Source organism: Xyrauchen texanus, chromosome 10 (genome assembly GCF_025860055.1).
Source record: "Xyrauchen texanus isolate HMW12.3.18 chromosome 10, RBS_HiC_50CHRs, whole genome shotgun sequence".
NCBI classification, from domain to species: domain Eukaryota; kingdom Metazoa; phylum Chordata; class Actinopteri; order Cypriniformes; family Catostomidae; genus Xyrauchen; species Xyrauchen texanus.
Window position 1 is genome coordinate 40,087,305 of NC_068285.1, and position 22,721 is coordinate 40,110,025.

A 22,721-nucleotide genomic window follows, 5' to 3' on the forward strand; every position below is an offset into this window, starting at 1 on the left:
ATGAGAGAGATCAACAGAGAATGGCCAGACTGGTTTGAACTGACAAAGTCTACAGTAACTCAGATAACCACTCTGTACATGTTAGGAATCAGACGAGGGCAGACGAGGAGTGAGGATCTACATGCAGTTGATTTAATGGAATAACAAAAGGTGAACAGGATAACTCAAAATAACAAAACTACACAGGGAACAAATAAAACATCCACGAGGAGAAAACAAACTATAAACACCAGAAACATCCACGGAGAGCAAGGCAGGACCACAGTCAAGGACAACCATTACATTTAACAACCAACCAAGACTGAACAAACAACAGGGCTTAAATACAAAAAGACTAATGACACACAGGTGAGAACAATGAAGTGCATTGGCAGTGATGAGGGCAGGGAATTATGGGAAGTGTAGTCCAGAACAGATGACAGGGGATCGTGACAGTACAATTGTGGTGAGAAGAATATCATCATCACCCAAAGATTCCAAGCACAAAATTTTAAATAGAAGTTTATGTTTTAAATGATTATACAATAGATTAAAGTGTTGGAAAAGTAGACGAAAGACGCAATCCCAGATATTTCTGATTATCTTAAAAACCTTGTGATCTAGAACCTCTATGATCAATACTTACATGCTCTGTAAATTATGAATTTCTTTAGGAAACTAGCATTTCTTTTTGGTGATACCCAGAAATCCATCTCATGAATGTCCAGAGTGTATAGAGCTGTTATGTTGACAAAGCAGCAAAACTATAAATACTTTTTAACATTTTGGACATTACATAATTCTCATAGTTCCAACGTAATATTCCATATTTCATTATTTCGTATGCAACGTCCACACTAATATGTTTTCAGCTGAAAATGCAGTGAGTTTGCTACTTTTATGCCTTTCATCCACACTGGAACTGTGTTTTTCAGCGTATTGAAATCGTTCTCCATGGACCCTTTTCACACAGTAAACAGTTGCAGGGTAAACTTTGATAGCAGAGAATGGGAGACCACGGCAAATATAATTTTTACTTACCCATCTGCTACCCAACATGAAAAGAGAAATGGCACTGTTAAGTTTCCACAAATTTCCAAAAAAATTAAAATAAATTGAGAATGATGGATTACAACCGCCACAAGCGATAAGATGGCAAATTTACCGTCACTCTCACAGCAGCTGTATTAGAAACCTCATCGCTTTGGTGATGACTCATTTTTAAAACTAATCTCAGGGTCATATAACACAAAGTATAATGTTATAAATTTACACAAGATAATAAAAATCTACACATTTTGATAGATATACCTTGCTTGATAAGGCAAAAGCGCATCATCACAGTGTGTGAAAAGGGTCCATTGCCGCATACTTTGGAACGTGACGTTATTAGGAAACTGAAAACAGAGTTTTCAAACAGAATCTCTTTGGTGTGAGCATGGCCAAAGTTTTGTTGACTTTACTATTATTATAAAAAATGAATAATAAAAAGGTTGTAGGCGTGTCCAAACTTTTCACTGTTAGTGTAAATGCAACTTACAGGTTTGATATTTCATCATCTAATGCAATGATGTTCATGCATTTTTAAATGTAACTTAAGTCTCCAAATACTTTTTTGGGCCACATGCATACATAGGAACAACTACATAATGCATACATTCAATATCATAAAGAAATGCAGTGATATTACAATTATTGTGGTTATAAAAACTTTTGCCTTACACTCTTGAATAGAAATGTATCTGACATCAGCTAGATGAATGTTATAAGAGATGAATGCAGTTTTGATTTATTTGATGTGGTATTGAGAAGATAAGAACTGTCTTTACCTCAGTAGGCTGCTGTAGTGTTTCACAGTAAAGGCCAAATGAAGATCACAGGAAGTGCCCTGTGACATCTTGAACCAAAAATTAAACCCTTTTCTTTTTGTAGTGTAGCTTGTATCAGACTTAGGAGACAATCCTCACATATCTCTCAAAACTTGATTAAAAATGCATATATTTATATAAAGGATTTTATATCTAGCAATCATTCCCTCAATCAGTTTCGTTGACTTATGCAATAATTTCAGCTAGTGTGACTGATTGTTGACTATTAAAGCAATAGTTTGCCTCAGAATTCAAATTGCCACCATTTCCACAAGTCATGTCACTCCAAAGTCATTTGACTCTTTCTACCAAGAACAGAATGTCCTGGCTGTAAATGAATGTCATTTCCATAAAATGAAAGCGAATGAGCTCCATTAGAACAAAATAATACCATAAAAGTAGTCAATGCGACTTTATTGCAAGTCTTCTAAAGCCACAGGATAGCTTTGTGTGAGGAAACTATGAAAAGTGAACTAGTTATTTGCTGAAAATCTCATTTGTGTTTACGTACATTTTAATATGACACTTCAGGACACGTTGCACCTGGTTTAGAATGACATGAGTGTGAGTAAATGATGACATAATTGTCAGTTCTTTTAAATACAGTAAATATTGTATATTTTAAATAGGAAAATATCTGGGCCATAAATGTATATTTTTATGTGACTTTGAGGCCAAGTGCTTCAAATGTCCAGTCAAACTTGTAGTCAGGGATGTATGTTTTCTTATGTTATGAATGAGGTGCTGTTTATAAATGTGTTCTATATATATAGTCAGAGTTAACAAGGAACATTTAAAGACCATTAATAAATGTTGTTTTCCATTCTTATTTTGCCCAAATGTCATGACGTTCTTTACGTCAACACTCCAGCGTCACATGAAATGGATGTCATCGGCCTGACTCAACTATCCCCATTCAGCTCAGAAAGACTCTTTAAAGGACTGCTTCAAGGAAAACTTTGCATTTCTATTGCTGTTATTTATTTATTCTATTTGTTCGGTGATATGTATTTGATCTGAGCCTCATTCAACTGTATGTGGTTTCTCTTTGGGCTATTACTGTTAGGTTATGATAACTGTTTGATTTAATTTGATGTTTTTATCCATATTGCCTTTATTTTAAACCTTTAAACCTTCTTGCCATACATTGAATGAAAGTAACTGATGTACAGTTCGCTACATCAGTAACTTTCTGTTCCACTAGCGATTAGTAATGTTCCTCTATAACTGCACTCCACACAGTATTGACATTGACAGTTTATGGTTATTGTTGGAGACCATTATTCACTCCACATATTTTCAATGCTACTTTTTATAGCAAGTTTTATGAATAAACATTTAAAATGTATATATATATATATATTTGTTGTTGTTGTTGTCATTTATACCTGAATTGATCGATGTTTAGAATTTTCATTAAGGATCAAGATTGGTGATAGCACTTTACAATAAGGTTCCATTGGTTAACATTAGTTAATGCATTCGAATGCAGTATTTATTCATCTTTGTTAATGTTAGCTAATAGAAATATTGTTTATTATTAGTTCATAGTGCATTAACTAATGATAACAAACACAACTTTTGATTTGAAATGTATTAGTATATGTTGAAATGAGCATCAACCAAGATTAATAAATGCTGTTAAAGTATTGCTCATTGTTAGTTCATGTTAAGAAATAGAATTTTATTGTAAAGTGTTACCAGATTCATGGACGGTTGCATTTGATGTTCACGGATCTAACAACTCTACACCAACAGTTATAAATAGATTTATTTGTATATATCCATAGGAATCTCATTTACCAAACAATGTTTTTTACATTTGTTATTAGTAATATAGGGCAAAACTCACTGAATAAAATGTCCAGGTTATTTATTTTTTTTTTTTGTTTAAAGCCAAAATCAAATATTAAAATAGAATTTTCTGGAAAATTTAACATATTTTGCATTTTTGAGTTTGCTTTTGAGTAAATATTAATTCTCAACCTAGATTCGTATTACTGTAATACAACCCCAATTCCGAAAAAGTTGACAGTATGAAAAAGGCTAATAAAACAAAATTGATTTGGAAATTCGTTTCACCCAGTGCTATGTTGAAAGCACTACAACTTCACATTATATGATGACCTTGTTTTTTTTTTTGTTGTTTTTTTTTATGTACAATAATTTCAAATCGGATGATTACAACACATTCCACAAAAGGTTGGGACAGTCGAGTGTTTTCCACTGTGAAACCACCGTTTATTCTTATAACACTTATTAAGTGTAAACTTGAAGACACAAGTTTATTAAGTTTAGCAAGCAGAAGTTTCCCCAATTAACCATTATGCAGATCTTTAGCTACACAATTGTGCAGAGTCTTGATAATAAAATAATAATGATAATAAAAATTTAGATTTTTTGATTTTGAAATGAAATATTACCACAAATTCTAATTAATCATTAAGCTTTATATTAATATAATTAAGAATTTTTCTTATTTAAAAAAAAAAAGTATCTGAAGTGTACAGTTATTTTAGTTTAATTGCTGTCTTTCACTGTCTGTAGTAACACAAGCTGGATCTTTTAGCTGTATTGCTTCAGTAGTATAATGTACAGTAACTGAATGGCCTAACTGGCATAATTATGATTATTAAAGGAATATTCCGGATTCAATACAAGTTAAGCTATATCAACAGCATTTGTGGCATAACGTTGATTACCACAAAAATGTATTTTGTCTAATCCCTCATTTTTCTTTAAATAGTAAAAATCGAGGTTTCAGTGAAGCACTTACAATGTTAGTGAATGGGGCCAATTTTTGGAGGATTTAAAAGCAAAAATGTGAAGCATACAATTTTATAAAAGCACTTGCATGAATTATTCCGTTACAACGTGTGTATTGTTTGATCTGTAACATTTTTAAATCATCATTTTTACAGTCCTTTTAGGTTTTAGGGTTTGTTGCCATTACATCGTCATGTAACGAAGTGGTCAAATTGGTTATGATATTAATATGATAAAAATCACCTTTGTGTAAAGTTATGTTTACATGCATATTGTTCATACTGTATCTTGTGGCTATACTTTTGAAACAGTGAGTATTTTAACGTTCAATGATTGGCCCCCATTCACTTCCATTGTAAGTGGCTCACTGGAACCCAGATTTGTGATTTTTTTAAAGAAAGGGAGGGACGGGTCAAAATAAATTTTTGTCGTAATCAATACTATGCCAAAATGTTTGTTGACTGACCTTAACTTGTATTGAACCCGTACTATTCCTTTAAATGGAAACCTGAGAGTTCATAATGGCTGTCATTATAGCAGTGTTTGTATTGGCAGAACACATGGCCTCATGCTTTTATAAGTACAGTACTCTCATTGGAATCAGTGTGGACATATCAGTCACTGATCATTGGTATAAATCCTTTACTGATATTTAACACCAGCTGAAGTAATCTGACCTCTTTACATTCAGACATCTAATCACTTGCTAGAACAGAACTCTGTATAGTTTATAGTCAGTATTAGTTTACAGAATATCATCTTCAAAAGTACTTAATTAATTGTGTTATTGTTTTTCATTTTGATTTGGTATTCAGAGCCTTCAAACCAGCTAACACTCAAGACCGTTTCAAAAATAAGAAACTTTTATTCCTTTAAAGAGATTTTCACCATGTTTATTACAACCGGCAGATTCAGAGACTGGAATCTAAAAGCAGAACTGTACAGAGATGTGTGTAAATGTGTTTTCATAAACTTTTTATTGCAAATCAGCTATATAGAAGCATCAATGAAAATTCATAAATGCATCGTCTAAACAGTGTAACAGACACCAAATGCTCTGTCACCAAAAAATAGCTCTTTGAAGGTGGATGCCAAATAAAATGGCAATCTTCACAGTCATACAGTTTTCACAGGTAGGAGCATCCCTCTATCAGGAACACCTGCTTAAAGGAACAGTTCACCCAAAAAGGAAAATTCTGTCATCATTTAATTACCTTCATGATGTTCCAACCCCATATGTCTTTCTTTCTTCTGTGGAACACGACAGCAGACTGTTTAAAAGCAGCTGGGGAAACCAAATCGTTTAAGTGAATTGGTTCTTTCGGACGGGCTGAAAATGGGATGAAGGGGTTTATTGTCAGCAAATAACTAGTTAAATTTCTGTCAAAGCTATAGTATGTCTTTAGAGGACCAGAAAATATCATTTGCATATACAAAGCAATTTATATATGATGAATAGTACAACACTGCCTGCATGATTTTTTTTTCTAATTGTTGATTTATGTAAACATGCACTAGACGGCCGTCTTCGTGCCTCTGTTTTGCAGGGCAGCAGATCAGGAGCGATAGAGGGGAGGAGGAGGAGGGGGGTCCTGAGTGGGCCCATTGCTTGACACTTAACTGGGTTCAAATGCATCAAAAACGCACATTAATTAGTATTGACATTGCTTGAACGGTTCCAAATATAAAAAATGCACATTAATTCATAAGGTTAAAGGTCACACCGCAGAGCTAACGCAAGTAACTAAAAATGAAGGCTTTTCTTTTAATTTGTTGTTATTGAAACATAAGTGTAAGCAGTCCAATTACTACAATAGCTGCACAGCTAAATCATAAAGTTATAATATAAATGATAAAAAAGGATTAAGATAAAGTGAGCCCATTTGAGTATTCTGTACAGTATAAAGCCTATGTCAGTCCTTTATATAAAAATAACATTGAAGGGTCTCCTCAGTGAATCCTGGCCATTTCCAGCACTGTTTGGACAGTTCATGTAAATGAACTAGTTCACATAAATGATTCACTGATTCACTTGAGCCTAAAGGGACTTTAAGATCTTCTTTTTTGAAGCCAGTACATTTCATGTATTGCTGCTGCTTATCACTATATTCTGATTGTGTTATATACAGTATGGTGTTTTCTAGTTTTTTAGTGTATATTAAAGCAATAGTTCGCCCAAAAATGAAACTTCTCTCATTTACTCACCCTCAGGCCATCCCAAAAGTGTATGGTTTTTTCTTCTCTGATATTACAAACTGTAATATTACAAATAAGAAAAAATATAACTATTCCCATAAAATGCAATGTAATGGGTCATGCAAGGAATTCTGGGAACGCCCAATTACAGTTTTTTTACCATAATTTTAACAATAATTTACCTGTACTCTCTTGTTAAACATAATATATGTTTATTGTATAGGTCACGAGGGGGACCTATACAATACAAGGCAGGTGGTTTTAATGTTGTGGCTGATCAGTGTATGTATCTAAATAATGTAATTTTTACAAAATTTTACTGTAAAATAACATGTATTGTTTTTTATATATATATCAAAATTTGCACAATATATTTTAAGGTAAGTAGTCGTTAACCAATTTACGTTTATTTACTGTAGAATATTCTGTAAATTTTTACAGTCTTTTACCATTAAAATATTTTACATTGTAATCTATGTGACTCCAGTAGTTTGATCCATGTCTTCTGAAGCGATCCAGTTGGTTTTGGGTGAGAACAAACCAAATTAAAACTCCCTTTTCACTGTACATCTTGACATTGAAGTCTTTAGGCATGATCATGATTTTAAGCTCGATTACACTTCCTAGTGCTTGATGCATGTGCAGAGCGCTAGATGATGCTTTAGGAAGTGTAATCGAGCTCGAAATCAGCCAAGGAGACACCTGTCAAGATGTACAGTGAAAAAGGAGTTATATTTTGGTCTTTTGTCACTCAAAACTGACTGGATGATCTCAGAAGGCATGGATTTTTAAGAGTTTTATGGATTACTTTTATGCTGCCTTTGTGTGATATTTGGACCTTAAGAGATCACCATTCATTGACCTACAGAGCTGAAATATTCTTCTATAAACCTTCAATTGTGTTCAGCAGAAGAAAGAAAGTCATACACATCTGGGATGGCATGAGGATGAGAAAATGATGAGAGAATTTTCATTTTTGGGTGAACTATCCAATTTGAGAATAAATGTATAACCAATTAAATGTTTTCACCCTATGACAGTGTTATGAAAATGAACCATGGTTTACAATAGTTATATTGTAGTATCCATTGATGTAGACCCAGGCCCACCCAACATTTTTGAGATTTTTCTGGCTTCAAATGTATATTTATTAGGGCTGTCAATCATGATTTTTTTTTTCTTCGAATTAATTACATGGAGTCCTGAATCGCGATTAATCGCATATACACATATTTGATGAGAAAGCCCCTCATATAACAATAATGTAATATATAATGATTATACATATTTATATCAATATATAATTATACATAGTTATCTTTAAATATTTAATAATATATATATATATATATATATATATATATATATATATATAGAGTCACTGATGTCAAGTTAAATATAGTTTAATACTCATCTTTAAACACATCTTGAGATCCCTTAGATCGCATTTGCGCTCCTTCAAGTGTTTTGAACGCAAGAACGTAACGCATGTCTGTGTTGTTCTGCTGCTCAAGGGTGTTTTCTTCACTGTATAAACTGCGCATTGCCACACAGCTGAAATTTCACTTACTGCCCTCTGGAGTAAACAGGTGGTACTACAAGCTTCATTTCTCAGGAATCTTCCATATTATGGTCCGGGGGGATTGCGATTAATTGCGTACATTTTTTAACGTGTTAAATCAACAGCCCTAATATTTATAAAATCGTTTTCAAAATGCATAAATTCTGATTTCTGAAAGTGTTAAAGAACTCTTGAAATCTGAAAAAAAAGGGACAAACTTTTGCCCATTCATTTTTATTTAGGCCCACCCAAATTAATTTCCTGGCTATGCCCTTGGTAGATGATAGAATTTATTTATCATGGTTTCACAACAGTAATAATGTAGTGGCTATTTAGTAATCATGGTTTTACTACAGTATTATTCTTAACCATGACTGTACTAACCATGGTTACTTTTGTGGTTACGATGGTTTTACTACATATACCATAATTAAACAATTTTGTCTGTAGTTAAACCATGATTCATTCAGGAATGTTACACTAAAAAAAATATAGAACTGATTGCAGAATTATAAATCATCTGATTGTTTTATAGTGGAACAATATTTTCTGTTTAAAAAGCTTCAATGTTCTACTTTTTTTAGTAGCTCGTAGTCTAGCTGACTACTTTTTAAAAAGAGTAGCATGACTGTAGTTTAACTACCTACTTTTATGATTGGCTTGTATCTTGGGAAGCTACAATATTAAATAAGCACATTCCATTTACACTTGGTCACATCAATGTGTCTCTGCCAAACAGATATAAATCTGATCTTTAATTCCTGCTATATGCAAATAAAACAGTTCACTTCTGTGATTAAGCTAATACTGGGCAACGAGTTAAAAATAAGTGATATTATTTGATTCCAAGTGATTTTGCCCAGTGCGGTGTGTGTGTCTGTGTGCATTCAGTGCGTTTCGTTTTTCCCCTCGGGCTTGTCGTAGTTAAGCTATGTCCATGCGCATCAGCTACACTCATTGTCAGTGTCAGTTTCATTAGCGTCAGTCTCTCTTACAATGTGCATCCATTTCTTAACTTGTTATTATATTTTGTATGATGGGAGCCATAAATACTTGGTTACAGCTGTTGTGTTTCACATTTCCCCCATGCTGACACAGTTCTATTTGGGCGGAGTAAGGTTTACATATGCAGCTTGAACAGCCAGATGCATTTACACTTGACCGAGTTTCGAATGAAATGCGTCTCAAACCACCTCTGGAGGTATAGGCCTACCTCTGACTTGAACCCGTCTATGAGGACATAGCAATCCGATCATCAAAAACGCATAAAGTTACCATGTTTAAATACTACCAAAGTGGCTTCCCTCACACTGGTTATGACATGTGACAAATGGCGCATCATTGACGTCAAACCTGGCACAACCTTAATGCGCCATATTTGAATACAGGACTATGAATGAGATGCCATTGAGTAGTGAATGAGAGCTACTGCAGAGGGAAAGATTTTCAGTGAATAACACCTTACATTTTGGTGTGTTCCTCATACAAAACAATTCCATATTTTATTTCATAAGACTTTGATGGTCATTTTAGGAGCTTGACAGACCCAGCCCTTTCACTTGTATTGTATGGAAAAGAGCAGCATGAACATTCTGCCCAACAGCTCCACACAAAATTATACAGGTTTGGAACAACAAGAGAGTGAATAAATGCTGACAGAATTTTCATTTTTGGGTGAACTAACCCTTTATATAATTGTGCTTTGGATTTACAAACCTGTCCGTTATAGCACCACCTTCCCAATGTCTTTTATTGTTAAGTCACCTGTTTCATTCAGATACAATACATATAGCATCTCACCTGTCCCACATCTTTGTAAGTGTTATTTCTTTAAAAAGAGTCTTACAGTCCGCTGTGTGCATTAGGATTTCAGTGATCTCCTGACCAGTGGGACCCCTTGACTTGTCATAACAACAGATTTGCGGTGGTGTGCACTGATGGCTGTCGTAGGTTCCGTGATTCCATGTATGGAAATATCGGTGTCCTGGGAATCCTCACTATTCTGGGACTTGGTGCTGTCCTGGGAATCAGGCTTGTGCCTGGAGGCCCGACTTTGTTCCTCTTTAAGCTCCACATAGGAGCGCGAGAAAGTGTGAAATATAGATGTGACTGGGAACGCCATGAGCAGTATTCCGCTCAGAATGCTGCTGAGCGCCACCACTTGACCCGGAATACTGCGAGGAACCATGTCCCCGTATCCAACTGTCGTCATGGAGATCACAGCCCACCAGTAACTCCCGGGGATGCTAGTGAACTCCTGCTTGGCACCCAGCTCACTCTCGGCCAAGAAGACCAGCGGCGAGAACAATGCCATGGCGACACACAGGAAAAGCAAAAGCAGTCCAAACTCGCGAGTGCAACGGCGTACCGTCAGCCCCAGCGTCTGCAGCCCTAAAGAGTGCCGAGCTAAACGCATTACATAGAAGATCCGCAATGCTCGAAGAACTCGCAGGACCAATCCAACCTTCTCCAGGTAGTTGTTTCCTGAGCCAGTGGGCCGGTCGCTCACGGACAGTGAGTCCACGATCAGAGTAACGTAGTAGGGCAGGATGGCCACCACGTCAATGATGTTGAGTGGTGTGCGTAAGAAAGTGCACTTGCTCTGCGTCTGGATGAACCGCAACAGAAACTCCAGGGAGAACCAGCCCACACAAACCGTTTCCAGTACAAAGATGTTGTAGCACCTCTGCGAGCATTCACCCTGAAGAGAAAACATGCATAGAGTTCAAATTCAAGGTATGAATCCATTATGGACTGTTTCACATTTTATTGCACCTCTGAAATATCAACTCTCTCCTCTAAATTACTTGAGTCGAACTGTGTGCAGCTGATTTATTGCATGTGATTTTAGAGTAAATGCAATTCTATCGGGAAGACACGCAGGCTTGAGTGAAGTTTAAGATTCCATTTATTTGATAAATGTAAAACAGAAAGTAATGTCTCTCTCTTTGGCGTAGGACTCGCCCGGCGGTCCGAGGGAGTTGTACCCAGAACCGTCATGTCCTGCCAGAGATAGGAGGCAGGGGCGAGGAGCCTACCCCCGTGCGAGACAGGGCTCAACTGGTGGTGGTGGGGTGGTGGAGGTTGCCGTGTTAGCACACCGAAACAGCAATGTGATAGATTGTGAGCAGACTTATAAAGCAATGGCTTACATGCGATTGGCTAGGAGTTACCCAGCTAATGATGTGATGATGTACAGCTGCTAGTCTTCCGCTAGAACTACACTGCGATTACATTTACTATGTACCTGGGCACATGTAAAGCAACTGTCCAAGGCAATGCAACATATAAAAGATAAATAAATGTTCTATGGATGATGGAGACAAGGTTTTTGGGAGGCAAGTCAGGGCATATTATCTCAAGCCCTTTCGACGTTTAATCACATACAGGATATGGGTTATAGATATAGGTACCGATACAATGTTTAAAATAACAATTTGGCCGATAGCCGATAGTGATTTTTATTTGTTTATTTTGTGTTTGTTGTCATTTAATTTTAATTAAAAAAAAGAAAATGAGCTGTTTTAAGTCTTTCAGCCCTGCATCACACTGAATGAGCACAAATTCAATCATACAAATTTATGAAACAATGTTTAATATAAAATTCTTTCACATGACAAAGCAACACATTTTTTTTGTGAAACATAAATGTAATTACATTTAAATGTAAAAGTAATTATAAAAGCAATAAAATATAAAAGTTAAATAATGAATAAATACAAAAATAAATAGGGCTATCTTGTGTTTTTCATACAGAATACAAAGTTCTTGTGTTTCCATTAAGCAAAAACTTGGTTGAAACATGGGGCTGAACATGGGCCTCTTCACCTGCAGCTGTACGGCAGTACGCACTGTGGTACCATGAGCGCTCCGACTGACCTGAGAAACGTTTACTCCGAATATTTCAGCAATCATGAAGTGATTTCTCATCCACACCTATTGCATCACTTCTGAAGATATGGATTTAAACACTGTAGTCTTATGGATTACTTCTGTGTTGTTATTTTTGGAGCTATAAAGGTCTGATCACCATTCACTTGCATTGTATGGACCTACAGAGCTGAAATATTCTTCTAAATATCTTTGTTTGTGTTCTGCAGAAGAAAGTAAGTCATACATATCTGGGATGGTATGAGGGTGAGTAAATGATGAGAGAATATTCATTTTTGGGTGAACTATCCCTTTAAGGGTGAAATACCCCTTTAATATGTTAATAAAAAGGTAGAACAACATATAAAATGTAATGCTATGAACTGATTAGTAGATGAAATTTGCTTAATGGGAATGTCAAGAATTCCTCAGCGAATATTCAAGTCATACTTGATCTGTTTGACACATCACACCGTTTCAGAGGGAATAGACTTGTACAACCCTGCAGGCCATATTTAATTAAAAATTACTTTTGGGAAAAATAATCAATCCACTCTGCCCTGAGTGAAACTTATTAATGAGCTTCATCCAGACAAATATGTTTTCCCTTCAAGGATCCGACAGGCAGTTAGAAAGCAATGTCTAATTTATAAAATGCTTCATTTTTATTCATCCTTAATGCTTCCTTAATACTGGGTGTTCCTACCTCAGAAATAATGCATTTTACCACATGCAGTTAATGAATTCCATTAATATTTGAAGGTATAATTACATGCGATTATTGCCTCATAATGAAACAACAGCTATTTGATGAGGAGAGTGGGCTTTTTTTTGCCTGTTATTTGTACATTTTTTGATTGCGAGCCAAAGTGGGTGTCTGTAAAGGGAGAGTTCACCCAAAAATAAACTTCTGTTGTGACATATTCACTCACATGGCATTACAAACCTGTGTGACTTTCTTCCTCTGAGTAATACAAAAGGAGATGTTTAGCAGAATGCCCAAGCTGCTCTTTTCCATAAAATGAAAGTTCCAAAAAGGAAAATAAAAACAAGTCTTATTAAAACATTAAATAGCTTTGTATAAGAAACAGACTGAAATATATATCGTTATTCACTGAAAATTTCATCATCCACTTTCATTGTATGGAAAAGAGCAGCATTAACATTCTGCTAAACCTTACCTTTTGTGTCGCACAGAAGAAAGACAATTATACGGGCTTAGAATAACATGAAGATCAGTAAATATCATCTTTTTCAAATCATTGAAAACATTTTTTTGGGTGAACTATCCCTTTAAGTAAACAGATTTGGCATGGCATCGATCAGTTTTGCATGTTACATATTTTGCGGAATCTGTGAATATGTTATCAACACAACAGCGGTGTGTTTCCTCAGAGCTTCCTACAGGCACATTTGGCATGAGGTAATGTGGAAACAGTAATCAGGAAACAACCAGATATCGGCATCATGTTTTTGTGTTTGAGCATTATGAACAGAGGTTCAATGTAATAAAATTGCCTGATAAGTTAGTAAGCAATTTTATCACCCTAAAATCATGTTAACATATGCTGTTTATTGTTAACATCTTGTGACTAAACTTTTGAAACATTTAATTTTTCAATATTTATGGATTGGCCCCATTCACTTCCATTGTAGGTGCCTTCCTGTAACCACACTGTGAAGCTTTTCCACTAAAGAAGACACGGGAAACAGCGTCAGCTTCAAAGGTAAGATTCTTTAATTTTAATTTTTATAGACAAAGTCACTGTACACTATGTTTCTCTTCTTTTGCCTTGGTGTCGGGTTCTCTCTCTCGAGGCTCTCTTGCTGCTGCTTTTTATGCCGCTCTCCTCATGCTACTGCAATTAGACACCGGTGTTAGACATAATTTAGCTCAGGTGTGAGCGCCCTTACCGCTTTTCTCTCCCGGACGGGCGCTTGACCACGCCCCCGCTGCCACACACACTTATATATACACACACTGTACATATAAACAGTATATTTATGTATACATATGGGTTATATGTATACTGTGTGCTGAATGTCAAAATGTATGATTATTAGCAATGGATTATGGTAATTATTTATGTTGCAAAATTTGTGCTGGTCTAATGAAAATCATCTGTTGTCTTACTGTGTTGAATTTCTGCCATTACAATTTAAATTTAAATTCCAACTAGTGAACTGAAATTTTCCCAAACCTAGACAACACAAGCTGCCAAATGCATTTTCATTGTTTAGAGGCTAATGTGTGCGTGCATATGTGCATGTAGTGCGTTCAAGAGGAAATGCATTTGCAATCCATTAGGTCCATTGCCTGAAAACGCTCGTTGCGGTTTTATTGTTGTGCTTTGATCGGAAGCTTTTTGGATGATGGCTTATTTTTTTCACTCTCCCTCTCAGTAACACAGTGATAAAATTAAAACTAGACAATTACCCATCTGAGCAAACATGGGCTCCTGATCCTCTCTGATCCCAAAACAACAGGCCTGTAATGCATGTACTCAGTATTATTCAGCATATGTTCAGTTAACTCACTTTACTGCACATAAGAGAGATGATATGTCTCTTTCCCCTCACCTTCCTATCTCTCCTATATACAGTATTTATACTGTATACCAGACTGAAATTAAACATAAAATCTGCACACTGCATCACAAATAGGGCGTTCCATGAAAAAAGTATGCTGGGCACTCATTCTGCAACTGTGTCTTATATCTGAAACCTATTAAGTATGCATTAAGTATGCTTGTGGATGTGCAGAGAGATGCTTTTTATGGTTATACTGTATCTATCATATACTGTATAGTACTTATTGATTCACAGTACCGTGCAAAAGTCACAAAATCATCAACCCACAGAGCCCGGGTCTTAACATCGTGTCAGTCTGGGATTACACGAAGAGACAGAAGCAATTGAGACAGAATAAATAGATAGAAGAACTGTGGCAAGTTCTCCAAGAAGCTTGGAACATCCTATCTGCCAACAACCATAAACAACTGTGCACAAGTATACCTTGTAGAATTGGGGGTGTTTTAGAGGCATAGGGTGGTCACACCAAATCTAGATTTTTTTTTTTTTTTATTTTTTTGCTGGACTTTGTATGAAGTTAATTGATAAATAAAAAAATATTCATGGCATTATCTATGAAAACATCCTCACTATAAAATATTTTTCACAACTGCCTGAAACTTTATATACAGTATGCACTGTACTGTATATAAATGTAAAGTAGGTTGATTTTTTTATACTTTATTATAATTGTGTGTCTGTGATGGAGTTGTCAGAGGGTGAATTTCATGAATCCGGTCAAGAGCATTTCCAGATCATATTAAAATAATGTTTGCATTGTGACATTATTTTCATGACAATATTTCACCGTGTTTTCCCCTAAATTCTCTACTGTACTACTGGTCTTTTATAATGCAGAAAAATTGTATTCTCTTTACTGTAATGTGAAAAAGAAATACTTTGTTTTAATTGGAAAGTATGCATCTGCAACATATACATAAATATATATCATATTAGTATTTTTCATTCTTAATTGAATGTATGCTAATTAAAAAATATATATTTATTAATTTATTTTTGCAGACCAATCACACTGTAAATTCGGTGACAGTAGGTCAAAAGTTCTTCCGCTGATATTGGTCTGTGATTACCAAAATTCTAATCACTGCCCCTAGTGGCCGAAGCTGTAAGTGTTGTTGAACGGATGGGCATGTGTGAGCTCCATTTCTGGGTAAAATATCCACTGAGTGGCAGTAAAAGGTAGTTGTATTTTTAGTGGTAAATTATGTAAAAGTCAACCGAAATGCATATTTTATTAAATCTACCTTCTAACCCAAACCCCAACCCCTTTGGGTAGTAGGGTAAAAAAATACAACATTTTAGAGCAAAAGTGTAACCTCCGAATAACACTCACAATTGTTTATGTGAACGCAATTACGTCCTGTGTTTCTGAGAATGCTCGCGCAACATGCTAACAGTAGTGCCAGACGGAAAGGTAAACTAATTTGAATTGTTGCAAACACTCTGATGGGTGATGACGCATGTCAGTAATTTGGCAGAATGGGGTTGATTTCAGGGAGCATGGACATTTGGATGCAACGTGTCGATTTCCTGTGTGATTATGTTTTTTTTGTTTTACATTAGAGTTAAGAGACCTTATGGGTAATTCATGCTTATTTGCCATGAAAACAGTATTGCAATGCAAATGTAGCCAGTACACCACAGCATACAAAAATATTTTTGGGGGGTTTAATCAGATGACGGTTTATTAAAATGGTGAAAAAACAGAGGTGCCATATTATATAAAGAGAAAAAGAAGGAATATAAAATGGAATACGGAAATGAAATCAGTTACAATGAAATATGGTAGAGGCCAGTCATCACGTGTGCACAGAACGTGTTCAAACACCACACATGCAATCCATATGCCTCCCAAAGAATTCTCAAACGATGAACAAAACCAGGAGCTCTCTTGCCCAAAGCATGCTCTCACATTCTAACCAGCACACACAAGTAACACAGAGTGCATCGCAAAACTCTTAAAGGGGCCACGACCAATTTATGACCAGAGTTAAATTAAATGAAAATTCTCCTCTTGGCTACACAAAGAAAGAAAGAAAGAAAGATAGAAAATCTTAATAGTCCTAAAATAGGCTTAATTTTCATTATGCAACATATTTATGGGATTATATACAACCTAGGCATTTCATTGTGATATTCACCTATGTCCTTGTCTTGCTCAAGTAGACAAGTAGTGGCTGTTTGTTGTGGTCCTGTGGTCTTGTGTCCATCATCAATCTTTTCTTTCCTTCTAAATTGAGGATCAATTTAGCACTCATCTTTTACACAGCCCTCTCATCTGTCTCTTGCTTTCTCTTATTCTCTCTATCAGGGTCAAATCATTCCTGTCCTCTACACGCCGAGTGTGTTTTGAGTGTGTGGGCATGTCTGACTGGATCGGCTGTATTTTTGTACTCCAGAGCCCATCAAAAAATTTTCTCTGTTCTGTGCTCACTTATGGCTTTGATGTAAACACTGTAAAGAGGAGTGGGTTACATGTTTCAATATATTCGTAAAGGAACAGTTCACCCAAACATCAGAAGTCATAATTTACTTACCGTCTTCATTCCGAACCCATAATGCTTTTATTTGTAACACAAGAAGAGAAAGCCCCAAAAAAGAAAAAAGAAAAAAAAAGAACATTAAGCCCATAAGTAGTCAATATGACTATAGTATGACTATTTTGCATGTCATAAAGCAGCAGTAATATTACAAATCTTCTGGAGCCAAATCAGTGCCAAAAGCAAGTTATTAAATGAGTTGCAGTGAAGAGGAATGCATGTTTTATAAACTGTAACCGCCAACCCAAACCACAAACCTGAACCTGACTGTAAAGGGATCAATGGAAAGAAAGGAGGCTTTTCAATATAAATAATAGTTTTAATGATAAACTTAAAAGACAACATAAACACACACATATGACGGACAGGTCGGTAAACGATCTCTCTCTCCCGCACGATCCTCTGCAGTCAGCCTTTATCCCTCACAGAGGCATAATTAGCCTAATACGGGACCGGGTGTGTAGGATCACGACCCGGGCCCGCCCTGCCACATTCCTCCCTCGTTCTCGCAGGCTGGGGAGCCCCCGGCCTGACGTACATCCCCCCCCTCTTTCCCTGGGGGAGGGCGTGCTTTACGTCTAGTCTGCTAACAGGTCATCCCCAACAGTGTAGTACCCCTTTGTAAAATTTAAAAGAGGGAAAAGGCCAACGCAGAGTGACAGTGAGAGAGAGGAGAGAGAGATAAATAAAAAAAAATAAAAAAACTCGCCAGTTCTCCGATATGCCGCAGCTTGTTCCTCGGCCACTCCTCCACCCTCTATCGGACAACAGTCGTGCCTCTCCGGGCGGATCAGAGGCAGTCCTCCAGCCCCTGTCGGACGGAACGCCCCGCCGCGTTCTCGGGGAACAGAAGGGGTCTCCCTTGCCCCTGGCAGTGGTTCTCCCGCTCCAGGCGCTCGCCAGTGAGCCCCTCCCCGCTCGCGGTCGGCGGTCTTAAACCCTGTTGCGTTTCAGCGGCTGGTAGGCGACTCCTGCGCCCCTGGCAGCAGCCCTGACCACTCCAGGCGGTCGGTTAGGAGCCCCTTCTCCCCTCGCGGTTGGCGGCCATCGTCCTCTTTCAGGCGGCTGGGCTTCTCGTCCCCCGGCAGATGGCTGCGGCTGCTCCATTGGGGTGGATGGTAGTGGCGAGAACTCTACTACAGCGTATCCCTCCTCCTTCCTGGGTTTCCGGCACCAGCGTAAAGGTATCAATGGAAAGGAGGAGGCGAGAACCGGCTTGACGATATAAATAATAGTTTAATGATAAACTTAAAAGAAGACACAAACACCCACATGACGGACATGTCCGTAAACGATCTCTCTCTCCCGCACGATCCTCTGTAGTCGACCTTTATCCCGGAGGCATAATTAGCCTAATACGGGAACGGGTGTGTAGGATCACGACCCGGCCCCGCCCTCCGCCCTGCCACACTGACCATCAGTGTAGTGAAAATTTTATGTTAAAATGCAACCTCTGAATCTAGCTCATCACTGATTATGCAAACGTGATTACTCACTGGTTTCAACGCTGTATTGGAACCAGTGTCTCCCACACTGTTGATGCAATGCGCTTCCGGTTTTGCTATAGGGGAAGGTAAGCATGCTGGAGCCAATGCATAAACATCTGATAGGAGATGCTGCTAAATCCTAGCATACCGGAAGTATCGGAAACAACATGCTGATCCTTCCATGTGATTATGTTGGCATCTAGCCCATGTTCATATTCAGATTCAAAAATAGCATGACAAATTCACTGATACCATAGGTTTTCACATGTACATTAACTGAAGTGACAGGCCATGTTTCAATTCTGGATACACAGGCAAGATACGAACTTTGGGGAAATGTAAGAATATTAGTGAATAGTCTTGGCCTTGATGTTCCACATTTGATCTGAACGCAAGGGTGATTAAGATTTGAGGGTTACTGCAAAGAAGATTTTTACCAAATATACATTTCTGACTACAGTACTTTAATGGTAATTTAATTGTTCTTTTTGGATTTATTTCTTTTTAGAGGCTTGACAGCCGGTGTCACCATGAAATGCAAAGATTTTTACTTTTAAGGTGCACAGAATAAGTAACAGCACACAGGTTTGGTGTAAATGATGACAATTAAAATTTTTGGGTGAACTATTACTTTACTTTTTACCATCAGTCTGCCATATTATAGATAAGAAGAACTAAATATTTTATTGTTGTGTGTACAATAAGGCTGTCCTTCTTTACTCCTGCTGTACTCTATCGCTGGGTCCCGAGGGCTGCTTTAGACATCATAACTCAGGGTCAAGCCCTGCCTAAATAGACTGACAAGTATGATATTACTCTCTCTCTGTCAGAGCTCATCCCGTATCTCAGAGGGTGTTTAAGCTCTATTGGACGGGAGCAGTTGGGCTTGATATAAGGGTGTGTGTGTTCGAGTGCAAAATTGTTACATTAATTTTTTGTCTATAACTGTTTAGAGTAAACGTAGAACCATTTGCACTAGTGGTCTCAGATTTTTGTGCCCCACTGTATATATGCAGAGAATCTGTGTTTAGCAAATTTCCAAAGGATTTAAAACCTGTATATTGCACACATCCCCTGTACCTTACTTGTTTATTTATACATTTTTGGGGGTAATTTGATAATGCTTTCAGGTTCCAACTCTAAACTCTATTTAACAAAATTCCACATTTAAATATATTCCACAGAATTCTGCAGATTTCCCCCACAATCAGCGTGGAAGATCTGAAAAGTGGAAAGATTCCATCAACCCTCACTGGTCATGGATTTACTAAGAATTTTGGATTTACAAAAGCTGTGTGTACACCAAAACATCCAACAACAGCAATCAAGAGCACTCAGAAAACATGGCTTGAAAACATTTTTCATCAGGATGCTTCATCTCCTGTGCGAGAAAAGCAATTCACAGGACTTGTCGAGTGTTTCCTTTCTTCTGCTTGTCTCCAAGCCTCTCTAATTAATTTTATAATTGAGCCATTTAAGTGCATCACAAACTCATTACTGACACCAGCAGGTTTCCTGCCTCAGATCATGTTTTTAATGTGATAATGTAATTGTTTACTGATGTATATAATGAATGTACTGACAGCTAGGTCAGGCTTTGAGTTGTGTTTGTATTTATTGAGACATTAGCATAGGGCTGTGTGCAACTTATCATCTCATAGAATAAATATAACTATAACTACATTTCAGTAGTTCACAAGTTAATGTAATCCTGCATTGAGGATAGAGTAAACATGTTTGGCTCGCTGTCCAAAGGGCTCGAGACTTGAGACTTGACCCGATCTTGAATCCCCCCTCACCTGGACTTAGAATAGTTATAGATGAAATAGATAGGTGGACATGGGGAGGTGGAGGGATGCTAGAAGGCTCGATGCCATGTAGAGGTAAGCAGCTGTTTATATACGCTTGCTCTGGCTATGTGATTGGTCGGATTAAATTAACTTGCTCCTCCTGAACTTTGTTAATGAAACTCCATTTCAGTAGTTTGCACGTTAATGTAATCCTGCATTGAGGATATTGTAAAAGTGTTTGGCTCGCTGTCCTGGGCAAAGGGCTTGAGGCTCGAGACTTGACCCAAGCTCGAATACCCCCAAAAAAAGCCAGGAAACGGGACAGCCAAACGTTAGCTACAGAACCATGTAGTACAAAGTGATGTTTTTATGATGCCTCATATTTCCCCCAAAAATAGACAAACTTGAAACGATTTGCTAAGCACTTTCTAAGACCTGTGTGAGATGGGCAGAGGTGCCAAAGATGATGGAACGAGCGGAGCCACTAGTGGAGGCTAGTGTCTGCTCAGGGGATGGGAAACTGGGAGGTGCAGGATAGGTAGAAAATTAAGAATGAAAATAGGCTGAAGCACTGAAGAGACAGTGGCAGTTATGACTGCATGGAAATGAGCTCTTATGCACTGGAGTGGTCGTTATAGCCGAACATGAGGGCCTCCCCGACCATAAGCCCCCCTCCAGAAGCAGTTGGTTGGACGGGATGGGTCTGAGCAGCGAAGCGTGTAGGAAGGGGCTAGGCGGCCACATGAGCAAGCAAGCCCAACCTGTAATTGAACGGGTGCCCTCACTGCATTTGAACAGGGGAGTCCTCCCAGAGCTTCAAACAGGAGAGCCCACGATACAAATGATGAGTTAGCTCACACTGCATTCAGACGGGAGAACCCCTACTGCATTTTGAATGGGAGAGCCCTTGATGTGATTGTGCTGGAGGAGTCTGTTATGCCCGAACGCTGGGGTAACCCCAAGCGGAGGTGTGAATCCAAGTAATTCTGACCCAACCTAAGCCCCCCTCAAGACACAACTGGTTCGACTGGATGTGCCCGTGAAGCAAGCGGGCGAAGCTCATAGGAGAGTGGCTTGGCTGCCACTCAAGCGAGCGAGCCCAACCTGCCATCGAATGGGGGCCCTCACTTCCTTTGAATGGGGGAGTCCTCGCTGCGTTTTGAATGGGAGAGCCCATGATACAAATAAACGTGAGTTAGCTGGCACTGCATTCGGATGACCAGTAGCCCAGTAAGCGTGTTGTGAGTATTTGATCTGTATTCTTCTGACTCCTTTTTTCGCACTTAAGCGGGTTGCAAACCGGATGCATCTGACACGGTGTATTCTAAAATTCAAAACAACTGTTTTCAATGAAGGTACGCACACCGGAGCTACCGCTCGGTGCCTGTCGGCATTGCCCAGCCATGACACCGGAGGCTGCACAAATTTCTGACGCGCATGCATATTTTCCATTAAATTAATCCCAAATAACTGCCAAAGTTCATAAGTATTTACTCTAGCGTTGTTCATTCTTGAAGACAGGAAAAACATTGGTAACTTTTGTTAGTACTCTCTGTCACCTGCACCACATCAACGTGCCCTCTGTTTTATATCTGTGCCTAGCTAAGATGCACCGTGGCCCGGCACTTCTCGTCCGATGTGCGACCATCTTTACACTTTTGGCACTGGTTTTTCACCTAATTATGGACAAAAACATTACAAACCTGCAATCAGCAATATGCAAGCAAATAAAGTGTGTCATGAACAGCAACATGGATTGACCCCGTCTACGTAGAATCAGTCGATGTCTAAAAAATAAACATTTAAATGTGTGAAATATTTTCCCAAAATAATACAATATACTGTACATTGTTCCTTCTTCCCTTCTTTAGGGCAGTCTATTATTGTGGTGTCCATTAACTCTTTTACCAACCCATAATCAGCTTGTATAAACAGAACAAACGTTGGTTGGTTGCTTTAAATGTCAGTTTAACAGTCTCATCCTGTCTAATTGGGCAGTTCTTGGCTAGAATTAGCAGTAAATGTGACTAGACTTTATACTAAAAGTCAAAGTCTGGCAACGTGAAACTAAT

The 22,721-nt window shown here is 37.8% G+C and overlaps 1 protein-coding gene across 2 annotated transcripts in view; it reads right to left on the reverse strand.

Moving 5' to 3' along the window:
- Positions 1 to 10,042: 10,042 nt before the first annotated feature.
- Positions 10,043 to 22,721, reverse strand: part of LOC127650338 (potassium voltage-gated channel subfamily G member 2-like) — a 31,419-nt gene continuing 18,740 nt past the window's right edge. For both annotated transcript variants that reach the window (XM_052135688.1, XM_052135689.1), the window contains one exon: positions 10,043 to 11,071. In XM_052135688.1, coding sequence (XP_051991648.1) covers positions 10,232 to 11,071 — 840 coding nt within the window. In that variant the 3' untranslated portion in view covers positions 10,043 to 10,231. The remainder of the gene's footprint in view (positions 11,072 to 22,721) is intronic.